The following is a 14,574-nucleotide window of genomic DNA, read 5'->3' as shown; positions in this document are numbered from 1 at the left end:
TGTCACACAACTGCTGTTCTTGGGATCAGATGTTTTAGTACGTTGTCAGTGACTTTGGCAGGAAGATAGAGCAGATGTGTGTCGATCTTGTCTTCATTTCTCCTTTCTATTTGTGATGGTGGAGGCCATTAAGTGCCTGAACTGCTTTTCCTCTTGTATTCTTACTCCTGCAAACCTTTTAGGCAGCAATCTTGTAACTTCATCTTTAAGACACTTGTTAGCCCAGTTCCCTGTGTTTGCTTCAGTTGGGATTTAGGCTCTGTAGGCTTGGATATTGCCCAGCCTGCAAACACTGTCCTTGCCATCTGTGGCTGTGGGCGCTCACTGCATGTTTAGTTTGAGAGGAGGGGCACTGATTTTACCTCAGACCTGTAAGTAAGAAGAACATGTCTGAAAAACATCAGCTTTCTCCAGTCATGTCTCACATCCAGAGAAGGCTTGTTATTGCCAAGTGTGAAGAAAGTTGTTTTACCAGTCATCAATCTTAGCAGTTAGACTGCATGTGAGTTAGACAATGAGTGGAAAGCAAGAAAGGAGATGCTGCTGAGTTCCACATGGTGTGTACAGCCAGTACTGGTTTTGTTGGTCATCTTAACCAGCAGGTTGCTGTCATTAGGATGGTCTTACCTCAGTAGAAAGAACATGCACATCATCTTCATTTTGGACAGCTTATCAGAGCCAAGTGGGAGTAGGAAGCATTCCTGAGCCTGTGCTCTGGTTCATTCTTGTTTGCCCAGTTGTGTCTCCTTTGTACTCCAGAATGAGCTCAGATAATTTTTAGACTCCTGAAATGGCTCCAGGATAAAAGGAAAAAAATGTACTTCACTTTCAGGTGTCCTCAGAACCAGCATAGCATTAAGACAAGTGGCATTTCACTGTTTAACAAAATGTTGACTTTATCTAATGCTGCTCCTAGGTATTGCTGAAGATGCTGGCTGTTCTGTTTGAAATAAGTTAATTTTTCAGCCAAATGGATAACAGAATGTAAGATGTTACACCGTTATCAGTCATACTTTGATCTGATAATGAAACCACAAGCACTCAGATTTTCTGAATGATGCCAGTTATAAGTGTACTGGGATAGCTTGCCTGTACTTACTGAAGTCATTATTCAAGGAACCTTTGTCTGTCACAGCTTGTTTTCTGCAGATGAACATTTTAGATTTCAAAGCTACTGCTGAGTCAGTTTCCTGGATAACACAACTGCCAAGCCCTGCTGGATCAAGTTGAGCCCTTTCCTTTCCCACCTGATATGAAGCCATTGAGCTCTGCAGAGGGTGTCACTAAAATGAAATGCTACTGACAGCCTTGTTTCATCCAGGAGTTTGCCAGCTAATCAGTAATTAGGCTTGGATGTTCATTGCTTGGCTCCTTTTCCAAGGTTGTAATCTTATTGTATGGATTCTGTAAAATAGACATATTTTGCAAGATGAACAAATACAAAATGCTAAGTGTTGTTCCAGGTGAGCTTAGAGCCCAAGGCTGTTCCTGGGCAGTTCCTTTATGCAGCAAAGCAGTGGATTCTCTTTCTACCACTGTCTCCAGTCTAGAAATTTCTAAGATCAGGAAATTAAGCTACAATCATCTTAAAACGTGCACTATAGACAGTTGTGGCTGCATGAGCAGTACAGATGCCCTTTCACACTGCCTGGATCTGAGCTTTGTGCCTCAGCCAGGTGTGAAACCTGCCTGCCAGAACACCACCACAGAGCACAATCCACACCTGACACATCCAGAGGGCCTTGCTGCAGGAAGCAGAGCACTCTTCTCAAAAATGGAAGTGGTTTCAATGTGTTCAGCTCAGAAATTCTTTGGATCCTATCCAAGCTTTAATTCTTGAACATCTCTTCTACCCACTGCAACTCAAACAAGCTGGGACTTTTTAGTGAGGATTTTAATGAATGTAACACTCGAGGTGATGTTTTTTGATGTTCCTGATACTTTTTGACATTTTTCTCTGAAAATTCCCATCTGCTTATTCATTTAGACTGAGCAGTTTTTAAGGGCAGAATTTGTATCCATTGAATGAGTTTTATACTTCTCCTGAAATTTATTCTTAGGCAACCTCAGTGTCCTACTTAAAACATTATGCTTGCTTACTTGTGTTTTTTGAGTAATGGAAGAAGATAAATGGGAGATACTAAATTAATTGTGTAAAAACTGCTTTATTGTTATTATATTATTTATACTTCAAGTATAAGTGCAATTTAGTGTCTCCTTATTTACCAGTGACACTTCATATTTTAATGGCTCATTAAGTAATTCTTTAATAACCTCTCCTCAAAGATACACAGAGCAGTCTGGAAAGTGCTTCTGCTTGTTGACCCACCAAACAGTTTGGTGTACCCCTCCTGTGATGCATGGAGGCTTGCACCATCCAACCCCAGGCAATGTTTTCCCTCACATCTGACCTAAGCTAGCCAGTAATAGAAAAACAACCCACTGACTTTAGTCAAACGTTGCCTTAAATTTGTGTGATTCACCTAATGCTAAGTTTGTATTGAACTAATGTCATTGTTTCTTTTCAACTGCTTGCTGTAGATTTCTTAGATACAGCACACAGGAGCAGCTTTTATTTATCCGCAGAGTAACTTCTTCTTAAGTCAATGTGTGCTCTTAGATCTGTTCTGCTCTCTGTTGTTTTGCATTAATCTGCTGCCATGGACTTTGCATTCTGCTGGAGTGAAGACAAATGTAGCTCCTTTGCTCTGGAGGCACCAGGGGTGTACACAGAGCCTCAGGCAACAAAGCCATTAAAAGGCAGTATTTTCATATGTTTGCATAGAAAAGGTCACAGGGTCAGTATTCACTTCTGTGATGATTGCATTATGGGCAACTGTTCTGTCTTCAGTTATCAATATCAAAAAGTTACCAAACTGTCTAATGCTATTTCTTTTTGTGCTAAAGGGTTACAAGTAGAGAATGTCTTGCTAAACACTTGAAATTTTCCTATTTTTGAGAGATAAATTATGTTGCTTTTAAAAAATAGAAAAAAATGGAGCTACAGAAGTATAGTGGCATAAAAAGATTCATGGTAGATTTTTAGAGAGGCTGTTCCATTGGAAGGAGCTGGAGCATTGGCTTGACCTTTCCTGTTTTGTGCATAAACTTGATTTCTGTATGTAAGTAGGATCATTCTGCTTCTGTATTGTGTACTTTTGTATACCAGTGGCCACTGGTTTGTCAGTCTATGTTCTTAATTGCCTGGTTGGTGCATAGTGGGAAAATAAACAAACCCAAAATTTGTAGCATTCTTACATGGTTTTATGATTCTTAATGGTTTGGTTGGTTGGCTAGGGTTTTTTTTTTTCTTTAATTGGATTAAAAATTTTGCACCCAACAGTTGTAATTTCGTGTGCAGCTCCCTAACTGCTAGATGTTAATTCCCAGAGGTAGCACTTTTTGCAAAAGACGCTGACAGCACTTTCTGTTATGAAGTACCATGAAGATTTCCTTTTATTTCTTGTGGAATGTATTGAGTATAATGATTAGGTGGAAACAGCAAAGCAGTCTGTAATGGTACTGTTCTCTCAACTGATGAATGAAAATATTCTTAATAATGTTTATTAGACAGTATCTCAGAAAAAATGCTTCAATTTGATAAAATATGTGTTGACTAATGCTTCATAAGTAGGAGTATGATTATACAGCAATAACTACTAAGGACTAATAATGGTTGATTATCTTCTGTTGTTGTCTTAGACCTGTTTTTTTAATTGCAACTGTAATTTTTTGCTTGCAGGTGGCAGTGTGCTGTATTTGTTTCTTTGTCATCCTTCCACTGAACCTTGTTGGGACTATTCTTGGCCGAAATCTGTCAGGACAGCCTAATTTTCCATGTCGTGTCAATGCGGTGCCTCGTCCTATACCAGAGAAGAAATGGTAAAGACAAGCATAAATGTTAACTAGAAATATTCACTTCAGTACATTTAAAACAGCTTTTCTGGTGTTCAGCTTTAATGGAATAACTCCTTTCAATTTAAATTGAGTTGTGCCTAGAAGAACCACTCAACTGACATTTTCTTAATATGATTTTGCTTTTGAATTAAAACACCATGGTTAATAGTTGCAGCAGTTTACAGTCCTGGATCACTGATTCACATTTTGCCTGAAATGCTCTTTAGTCCCTGTATAAAGGGGGTGGTGCCAACTCAGTTCTTATATAGATATATTGACATTAAAACCTTTCCTCTTCAGTTAATGCCTTTTACAGGTTTAGGATTGAGTGTGCCTTGGAGGCAGAAATGTTCTGATTAATGGTCTCCTTACACAAGCTGAGACATATTTGCAGGGTTATGGTGGGGAGAAAGCTTGCAATGCTGTTTCCAATTCTGTACTTTTTGAACCTAAAATATTACAGGTATATGGCTTGAACTGTGAAGAAGCCTTTATAATTTCTGAAGTGAATATAAAGTGGTGCCTAGCCTCAAAAAGTATTCTTAGGTTTTTAGAAAATTATGAATGCAATCACTTTTTCCTATTAATTTAATTCTGAGGTGAAAGCAGCAAGCTACGGAAATTAAAATATCCTCAGAGGATTTTTTTTAATAGACTTTTCTTGCTTTCCCTGCTCAGAGGAATGTGAAGGGGGCACTGAAACATGTGAGCCTGTAATGTCCAAGAAGTGCAGCACACTTAGTCTCTTGTTAGTGGTGGGTTGTGCAGGTCAGATGTTAGAATTTAATTTATATTGTGACCTGTATCTTGGAAATCTGCTGGATTTTTCTGGATCAGCATGACAGTTAAAGATATTTCTCTTGACAATGATGAAGTAACACACCATCAATTTAGACAAGTCTCCCTATAAATAATAAAAGAGGCTGCAAATTAAATCTGGTTACTAGCTGGATTCAGCATCATCCAAGTGCTACAGAGAGGTCACTTTTTAGTGACAGTGTCTTCTACACATAGCTGGGTATTCATTTTTAGCTATATGTTCATGACTCAGTATAACATTAAAAATGAGCACTGGTTCTTATTTATATAACCATTCTCCTTTGAAATTTTGCTTGCACTTTTTGCTGTATTTGTAGTCATCAACAGCACTGTGTTCTCACTGCCTTCATTCAGGGCTAGTGGATGTCATGGGGCTTGATTGCTTAGGCCCTTTTTGTCATGAAAGATTCTTTCTATGGCCTTTAGGCTCGTTAGAAGGTTAGCCTTATGCCTGCAGGTGATAGGCATGAGCCTCATGTTTTGTTTCAGCTTTTCCTTGGACTAACTTCTTGTTTTACCCATACATGTGACATTTTTGAGAGAATCTTTCTAATCTGCTGGTATGAGATGGAAATATTCTTGTTAGCACACCTTTTAAACATATTCTGTGCTATATTCATTATCTGATCTTAATATGTTTATTAATGAAAAATTTCAATTGTCCCTAAACTAATCCTAATATCTTTCAGGTTCATGGAACCAGCTGTTATTGTTTGCCTAGGTGGAATCCTCCCTTTTGGGTCAATTTTTATTGAAATGTGAGTACGCCAGCTATTCCCCAGTTTGATTAAAAATTACAATTTAAGTTAAATTACAATGTCATCTGCATATGTTGTTTGCTCTCTTCAGGTATTTCATTTTTACTTCATTCTGGGCTTACAAGATCTACTATGTGTATGGCTTTATGATGCTGGTTCTGGTTATCCTCTGCATTGTGACAGTTTGTGTGACCATCGTTTGTACGTATTTCCTGCTAAACGCAGAGGATTACAGGTGGTAAGTGTAGCATTATTTTCATAGTTAACCAAATTGTGAGACTTTTGTAGAAAAGTAGTGTTTCTTCAGTCCTGAGGGTCTTTTCCAAGTTCATTGTGCATCTTCTTGGGAAGCCTTTTGGCTAGTTGTATGATAGACATGTATGTTTACTTTTAGGCAATGGACAAGCTTTCTTTCTGCGGCATCAACTGCGATTTATGTTTACATGTACTCCTTTTACTACTACTTTTTCAAAACAAAGTAAGTGGTCATTTTCTTGCTTGAATATCAGATTACTGTATTGTCAAGTAAGTTTTATTGATAAAAAAAATGGGGGAAACACCTAACATAAGTTTTTATCTTCCTTTTTCAGGATGTATGGCTTGTTTCAAACATCATTTTACTTCGGTTATATGGCAGTATTTAGCACAGCTCTGGGAATAATGTGTGGTAAGTTGCAGATATTTTGATTGTTTTCTAACAGATTTTTTCAGACTCGTATTTCTGACTTGACTTTGTGGTTTTGGTGTTTTTGGAATGTGTATGTCTGCAAGATCTGCTCAAAAAGTCTTTAAGAAGAACCCGAAGAGTTTTCTGCTTATACTTGGTTCCTACCTTATATAGGAGGTTCCTGTGGATTGTGTCTTCTGATAGGGAGATAATTTTCATACTGTGCAGGGAATTTCACCCTCTGTGCAAGCTTGTAAAACTCAGTATTTGACAAGAAAGCCTGCAAAATAAATTCCAAATAAAGTTGAGACCATGCTAGCATTTTGCTTTGGATTTTTTACTGTCACCCAAGAGGAGGAGCTAGGTGCACTCAGTTGAGGCATCAATGATAGCACAGTACTGATGACACTACTCTGTGTATCTTGTGGCATGTATATATGAGGGTGAGCAGAACAGAGGACTGAGAGCTTGAGGATAACATTTGAGAAATAAATATTGCAGTATTCACAGATGAGGAGAGTGCAGGGTGCTCCTGAGTGCAGCTGGATTTTGTTGCTTTTTAAGATACTATTTTGACAGATGTTTAGAGAAAAACATAGTTCATGGCAGGGAGGTCATCTGATGAAGCCAAACACTTGTTCACATTAACTTTGTTTCTTTAATTTCCTCTATGACCTTCAGAAAGTGCTTCATGATTCTTTTGCACTTTCCTATGAAGTTGGGGTTTTTTTGAGTGATCTTAATTTAATACTTCTTAGCAGTGTCCTATAGCTAGTGGGAAGATTTCTTAGAGTTTACTTGAGACACAAGATGTCTTACAGGAACTTACTTCTGTAAAGTATACATTTCTTGATATCTTAGCAAGGTGGGTAATATCACAATGCTTTATAAAAAGAGGAGGAAATTCATCACTTAACTGCTGAGTACCTGTTCCCCTTTTCTCTCATACAATGTAATTTTGCTTCATCAGGTTCTTGGCACATTACAACACTTCCCTGCTGTTTTGGTAGTCTTGCAGCCATTTTTTTTCTTTAATAGGCTTATACTTTTCAGCTCTAATGTTTTCTTTCTAAAGTACTCAGGCCAGTATTGATTAAAATGTCTGTGATGCAGAAGCCAAGCTTGTCCACCAGTTTCTGTAATTAAAATGTGTTTTAAAACACAAAAAAGGAAAATTGTCAAATGCTTTCTTCTCACGATAGGGCACTATTTGATGGAATACTGGAGTAAAATCCAAATTTTTCAAAACCCGAAAATACTTCAGCACATTAAACTTTATTTCCACAGCTCTATTGAGATTTCTTTTTGTCTTTTTAAATGTGTTGGAAGAGAAGCTGTGAGATTCCTTTTTACTTCGAAGTGCCATTTTCAGCATGTGGAGTGGAGGAAAAAAATCCCCTGTCAAAAAGCATTTGTGTAGGGAACTTGCAGCCATTGAGGTCTGACAAAGCCATTTGTGTTAAAGAATTGTGCAGTGTGTGTGCTACTGGCTGTAGGTCTGTGAAAAGTGTGTGGAGCTGTTCTTTGGAGGCTCACAGGGGTGGGCGTGTTGGGTATCACAGTTGGATGTGAGATGAACTAGTTAGGGCCCAAAGCAGCCACAGAGAAACTCTGCAGGCATGGATCATCCAGCTCTGGGTTTAATGCCCTTGACAATGCCTAGTGAACTCAATCCCACATATACTGGGATGCTTTGCTCCACAAAGTTTGCTGCTCTCTGCAGAGCATCTCAGTTCTGGGACTTGACCCAAGTAGGGAGCACGTGAGAATTTCCAAACCTTTTGAGCTCTTCATGTTTCCCTCTCATTTCCCGACTTAGTGGAAGGCTTTAGGAGCTACATAACATAGAAAGGCCTCTTGCAATACCACACTCTATTCAGATAAGTACTGTAAGCAGTTATAATTAAAGAGCTTTTAAAAAAAAGTTTGTGCTTATGAAGTCACAATGGTAAAAATTGGTAATTGGTTTGAAGTAATAGATGGGAATTAGTCTCTTTTGGCTTTGTGGTTGTTCTTCCTCAGTATTTGGATTTTTCTCTGTATTGAAAAGCTTGTTCTGCTGAAATATGCTTGTATTGTATCTATTTCTGCTAAACCTGTATAGGCCACAACCAGGTTATAAATATCATCTGGTAAGGTGCTTAATTAAGAAATAAATAAATAAATAGATAAATAGATAGATAAATAAATAAATAAATAAATAAAATAAATAAATAAATAAATAATTTTTTTTCCTTTGTTACTTTTTTTATTTTTTTAATTTAAATGAACCAGCTGCCTTCCATTTAAGTCAGGATGACATTCTTTAGTCCCCATTGCCCAGGGTTTCTGCCTTTCTGGCCCATGTTTTATTCAATGCCTGGGAAGTAACCTTGAGGCTGAACCCCTGCCTTGGGTATTGGCCATTAGTGGCCTTCATGGATAAGGTACCTCTCTCATTCAGAACAGGTTATGATTTGTTTATGGGGATGAGAGTATATTGTGGTATCATGGGACTGCTATTCTCTACTCCTCCCCTTCACTTCCACCTCATGCATTCTTAGATCCCAGGTGAAACACAGTTAATGCTTAGTTCTCTCAAATCTCTGTGATACCTGGCATCACATCAGTAGAGAAGCTCTTAAAGAACAAGCTCTGGAACATATCTCAGTTTAGCAACAGAAATAGGCATTTAAAATATTGGCAGTGTTTGCTTTAACAGGAAAAGCTTGGTGAGTCTAAAAGCAGGAGTCCAGTGCCATTATTTTGTTCATTTATTTCATAAGACAGAAGATTAATTTCTTGACAAGCTGCAGAACAATCTGCATGTGCTTCTGTATGACTCCAAGGTCACATCACCTCTTCACAGCCTGCTCTTGGGTCTGTCCAAGTGATGCATTGGTCTCTCAGTGAACAGTCAGACCTTCCTTCTGCTGCATCCTCAGCTTGCTTGCAAGCAGCAACCTGATCTTGTGTGTGCTGTACTTGTTTTAATCAAACTCTACTTTGCCTGAGTTAGTAATGCAAATCCCTTGTTTGCTGGCCAGTGGAATGGTTGCCATGATATTTATACAACTTGGAATGCTGTGCTGTACAGAAGCTGGATCCACAAGCTCCAAAAACATTGGAATGATTTATTATTATTTATTTAGGTTTGCCTTGTGCAGATTTCTTGATTGGGTATGAGTGTTGGACTTTTGAGTGTCTAAAAATCAAAACTTTGTGTCAGCTTAATGGCTGCTTCCTAAGTTATCCCATCAGTCTCCAGTTAAAAAACTCTTCAGGATCTGAGTAATTCCACAGTCAGCAATGCCAGCTGCGGGTTTGTACAGCCTTAATTTGTAAAGGCAAAACAACTACTTAATATTTTTACTGGAAAGTTTGGCATAAAAATTTTAGCATGGGTTTGATTTCTATATTAAATAATCTTCTGCAGTTCTGGTGCATCCTAGTTGACTGCAATGCTTTGTTCTGGGCTTTTCTTCATTGCTTCAAGGAAGGAAAAATATCTTTTCTTTTAAGAGTGTTCTTTACCAAGCATCCAAGCATTTGATGTTAGGAATTTTCTGCAGTGATTTACAGCCCCTGACTTCTCTATCCATCCTGTATTGTATGACTGTGTTGGCAGTCAGACAGCTGTTGTCTCTAATTCTTGCCTGATTTTCAACTTCACTTCAAACATGATGATTAGCCAAATTGACTTACTCTCATTTTGCTTGGAAGAGTTGGAGACATTCCCTGCTGATGTTGTAAGACCACAGTATTTACTGAGCCTGTCAAATCTGAGGTTCTGGGTTTGACCAGGTAGGTTGCTGAATCTCTTCCTGAGAAGAGGCCTTAATCCAGTGCATTTCTTTAATTTTTCTGGATGTCCTTAATACTGCAGTATTTTGAGTTTAGCATAAACTGTTGCCCCTATCAAAAACTCAGTGACCTGTTCTCTTATTACTGCTGTGACAATGCATACTTTGCTCATGACTCTTACTAATTTGAAAACCACAGGTTGCAGTTTCTTTACCTACTAACTGCTACTTGTTAATGTCTTTGTACAGACCTCCATGGAGTGTAAGACTCCTGGGATGGGGATCTATTATTATTTGTGCTTTGCAGGAGGGAAGAAGCCATCTGCCAATAAAACACTCATCCAGAAGGCATGTAACTTATAATAAAAACCCTCCCTCCCATCCACCTTCCCTGCAGAGTGGGTGATTGTATGTTTTTTACCCTCTGCTCAGAAAAAATGGACTTGGTTATTGGCAGCAGTAGGGGGGCTGATATATTTATCAAGGCCAAGTGAGCGTGGCCTCTTGGTAAGATGGGTTAATGGCTTTGGATTGCTAGACAGGGGAAGTTCCTGTCAGCCATTCAGGGGGAATGTGGATAATTAGAGTTTGAGAACAAGTATTGCAGGTAGAGAAGTTTCTGTGTGCAGAGTATGTGCTTTATGTGACTTCTGTTAAAGTGTGTGTGGTTTATACCGCTGGCTTGTTTGGATGATCAGCTCTCTAACATATTCCATGTTTTTGGTTTATTTTGCAGGAGCTATTGGTTACATGGGAACAAGTGCCTTTGTTCGTAAAATCTACACTAATGTGAAAATTGACTAAGGAAATAAGAAAATTGAACTATGGATCAGCTCCTGTTTTCCTGGGGATGAACTTGCACAGCAAAAAGCGCGAGAAGAGATTTGGGTTTTAACACTGGGCACTATATGGGTCTCCATTTTGTGGATGGCTTAAAGTAACATCTATTTCATTGATCCTAGGTTCTTACTGACTGCTTTCTCCAACTGTTCACAGCAAATGCTTGGATTATATGCAGTAGGCATTACTACAGTACGTGGCTAATCTTTCCCCCCAAAAAAAACCAACATCAAAAAACAAAAAACCTAGCTCATTAAAGATGAATAGACTAGCTCTCTTCAGTGAAGAGGACAAACAGTTTGTTTAAAGCATTTGTTCCATTCAATAAAATGAGGGAAACTTGGCTGCTAAAACTACTTGATTAGTAGTCTTCCTGGTACTCAACATTTCTAAATTATGTAAAAATGCTGTTCCAGAAAGATTACTCTTCTGATTTTTACTGCCATTGCCAGGATAGGAGGTATGTTTTGTATTTTCAACTCCAGGTGCTTTTTGGTTTATTTGCAATATCAACTACCCTACACTCATTTGTTTAAAAAATAATTTAAACATATATAAAAGTCCCATATGCATGTAATATATCAGCTATTGTTCTAGTTGGACCAACTTCCCTTTATTTATCTTTAAAGTAATATCCAGCTACATTTTAAATCCATCCAAAGAAAATACAGTCTGAAGACGGGGTGTGTTCTCTGCAATGCAATTTACTGTACAGTTAGAAAGCAAAATGTTAAATGAAGAGGATTGTTTGTTTTTTAATAAACACTCTGAGGTCTAGATTAAAAGAAAACCAACATTTTAACTGAATGTCTAAAGTGATTCTCCTTTTTTCCAAGTTAGTCTTGCATATTTTTTTTTGGATTTGGGTTGAATGAAGATTTTCCTTTAGACATCATACAAGGGGTAATAAGTGTATATAACATTAAATAACGTAACTTAGGTGTAGATCCCAAATGTATTTGGATGTACAGATTTACTACAGAGTACTTTTTCTGATGATTCGGTGTAAAAATGTGTGAATTCGGGTGGCTTTTTACATCTTGCCTGCCATTGCATGAAAAGTTGGGGTTTCTTCACAATGTGTGTATGTCATGCTTTTCTGTTCTATTTCTCAAGCTCTTACAGGAATTAAATTTGTAATTTAGAACATTTTAATTTTTGTTAATCCTATCTGAACACTTGTATAACATCAAAAGCACAGTTGCTTTAGAGTGTTCAGAAAATTAAAATAAACTTTTCAGACAAAAATGTTTTGATTGTGAAAATAGATGAGTTTGCAATTGAGAATGTTTGAAAAGGCAATACTGCTGAGTGCCAGTTTCTGTATACAATATTAGTGTGGTTTTCAACTATCAAGCCCCCTCCCCCCCGCCCTGCTTTGAATTCAGAATTTGCTTACAACTTTCTTGTACAATACAACTCCAAAGTGAGTGACCAACCCAAAAAGATTCTTCTTGGCTGTGAAGAAGTGTTTTGTGATCCAGCCAGTGTACTGGGAAAAGTGGGGGTGAGTGTGGACTGAAATAAATGGGCAAATAAAGGTTAAGTCTTTCTAAGATGACTGTTAATTATGCACTGTATTTAGTTAGAAAGATGCTGAATGTGTTTGTGACAGATTTGAGAGCCACTGGGCTTGATTTTTTCGTGAGTTTATTTAGACATCTGCCATGTTTTCAATCAATGTGGCTGAAATAGACCACCTGCCATGGAGAAGGAAACTTCCTGAATTTAAAAAATGAGCCAGATATTTGTATTGATTAGCACTGTGCTGTGCTGTTTCTATATAAAAAGTACTAATAATGCAGTAGCCACAATGAGAAGCATCTGTATTTAGCTTGGGTGAGCTGTACAGGTAGGTAATAGTGGGAAGCAGTGCATGCTGCTGCCTATGGCTTCTGAAAAGTATTTGAGCTTTCAGCTCTGATTTCCCTGGCCAATTTTAACCAGTCTGTCAGAAAATAAAATTAAGTTTTGCTTCAAGTGAATCATTGGTGTCTGTAGGTGAGCAGTCTGCTGCTAAACAGAATTTTTTTTGTTTGTTTTGAAGTACAGGCCAATTTTAAGATGAGCATATAAACTGGGTCAACAGTTAGTTCGTCTTTGTTCCAAAACATGGAGACTTAAAGCAAATAATGGATTTTGTACAAGTACTTGCTAGTGCATACAGCTGTGGGAAGCCCTCTTTTCATCCATGTTCTTCTAAATCTGAAGTGAGAACCCATTATCTCCACACAATAAATACATTAAGTACTCTGCCAAGATAAAAGTTTTTTTAAAGGGAATGTTTTGATAATGGGTCTGCTTCTCTGTTTAGAGCACTGCTATGTGATTAGTCTATCAGAAACTTCACTAAACCATTTGTGAATTTCATTTAATCACTTTTTAATGCCACAGGATGGTGGGCTGCCTACTTCCTTTTTCTATTCTCTGGCATTACTGGCTTTTGCATATCCAGATAGGATTGTATATCTTCTAAAATGACATTGGAAGGATACTTACTGCACAGGCATTGCTTTTGTTCCTGCAAGCAAGTTACTCTGGAGAAATACTGTGTTTAAATAATTGACATTTTTATACAGCCACCCTAGCACATAAGCTGGGAGTTTGCTTTATTTTCCCCCTTTTGGTTTCTGAAGGAGTGCAAAATGTGACCAGTTTTCAACAGCTTGTCTTTATGGTTGCTGTTTGGGGCAAGGCTGTTTGTTCCCCTTTCCCCTCCTTGCCCTCCTCCCCAAAAATGTGGGTATAGCTTGAACCATCTTGCTTAATAGAAATTGGAAGCTCTCTGCTTAGATGATGTAGTCCTTCCTCTTTTATGGAAGAAATAAAGATCTTACAGACAATACTCCTCTTACCATTGTTGTTTCTTAAGAGTTTCTGGTTCTTGAATTCAGGCTTTTTGATAACTTTTCAGTTGGCTGCTCAGTGCTTTTCTTCCCACTTCTTGGTACAGGGGCCAGGAATTTAAGTAAATAGTGGCATAAAGCAATAGCCAGTCTTGACCAAATATTTTATTTAAATACAATTGTAAATATTTTCAGTTGAGGCATAGTGCAACATAAAAAGTGCTTCTTGAAATTCATGTATGAAAATATATGGTGAATGCTGGATTGGAAGGAATGGAGACTGCAGATAATCATTACATTATGCTTTTTTTTTTGATATCTGAGTGTTTTGAAGCCACAGTGTCTATTAATTCCAGAATTACATTCCAAAGTGTATAAAGGGCACACAAATTGTTTTTTGAGGGTAGTCCTAGGTGTGTTTCTTTAACTAAAGTTTCAGGTTAAAAAACCCAAAACACTAACACTTTTACAGTTCTGGTACTAAAACAGTAAAATTGATAGCAATTTCTTATCACTATCATTACTGCAGAGCTAACACAAATGAGAAGGTTACATTTTGCTCTAACCTCAACATGACCAGTATCTAGCCAGATTTGCCCAATGAAGTATATACACAGCTTCACAGAAGACAGCAAAATTCTGTAATTGTCAGTGCTTCAGGAATTTCTTCACTGGAGTGTGTCCAGAAAGCATCAGCTCAGGGAAAGACAAGTCTCCAGTCTGTGGACAAGTAAACTGAATAGTTGGAGCTGGAGTTTAGGGCTCCTGCTATCTGGAATGAATTCTTGACTCTGCAGCTTATGGTTCATTTCAAGTCTGTTGGAACTGAAGATTGCTGAAGAATTTTGGATCCTTTGGATCTTTTCCAGGTTAATGCACTGTGGCAGAGCAGCTCTGCAGTAGCTGTTAGCACTGCTGCCATCTAAAATCAGTGTCTCATACCAGGGGTTAGCCCTGGAGTCACA

General features: G+C 38.0%; 1 protein-coding gene across 1 annotated transcript in view; it reads left to right on the top strand.

The window, feature by feature from the left end:
- Positions 1 to 13,608, top strand: part of TM9SF3 (transmembrane 9 superfamily member 3) — a 45,165-nt gene extending 31,557 nt beyond the window's left edge. The window contains exons 10-15 of the mRNA XM_056495512.1: positions 3,743 to 3,882; positions 5,406 to 5,474; positions 5,566 to 5,712; positions 5,869 to 5,952; positions 6,065 to 6,141; positions 10,660 to 13,608. Of these exons, the coding sequence (XP_056351487.1) occupies positions 3,743 to 3,882; positions 5,406 to 5,474; positions 5,566 to 5,712; positions 5,869 to 5,952; positions 6,065 to 6,141; positions 10,660 to 10,727 (585 nt within the window). The 3' untranslated portion in view covers positions 10,728 to 13,608. The remainder of the gene's footprint in view (positions 1 to 3,742; positions 3,883 to 5,405; positions 5,475 to 5,565; positions 5,713 to 5,868; positions 5,953 to 6,064; positions 6,142 to 10,659) is intronic.
- Positions 13,609 to 14,574: the final 966 nt, after the last annotated feature.

The sequence above is a fragment of the Oenanthe melanoleuca genome, chromosome 6, assembly GCF_029582105.1.
Source record: "Oenanthe melanoleuca isolate GR-GAL-2019-014 chromosome 6, OMel1.0, whole genome shotgun sequence".
Classification (NCBI taxonomy): Eukaryota; Metazoa; Chordata; class Aves; order Passeriformes; family Muscicapidae; genus Oenanthe; species Oenanthe melanoleuca.
The sequence above is the reverse complement of the archived record's forward strand: the minus strand, read 5'-3'. Positions and strand labels throughout refer to the sequence as shown.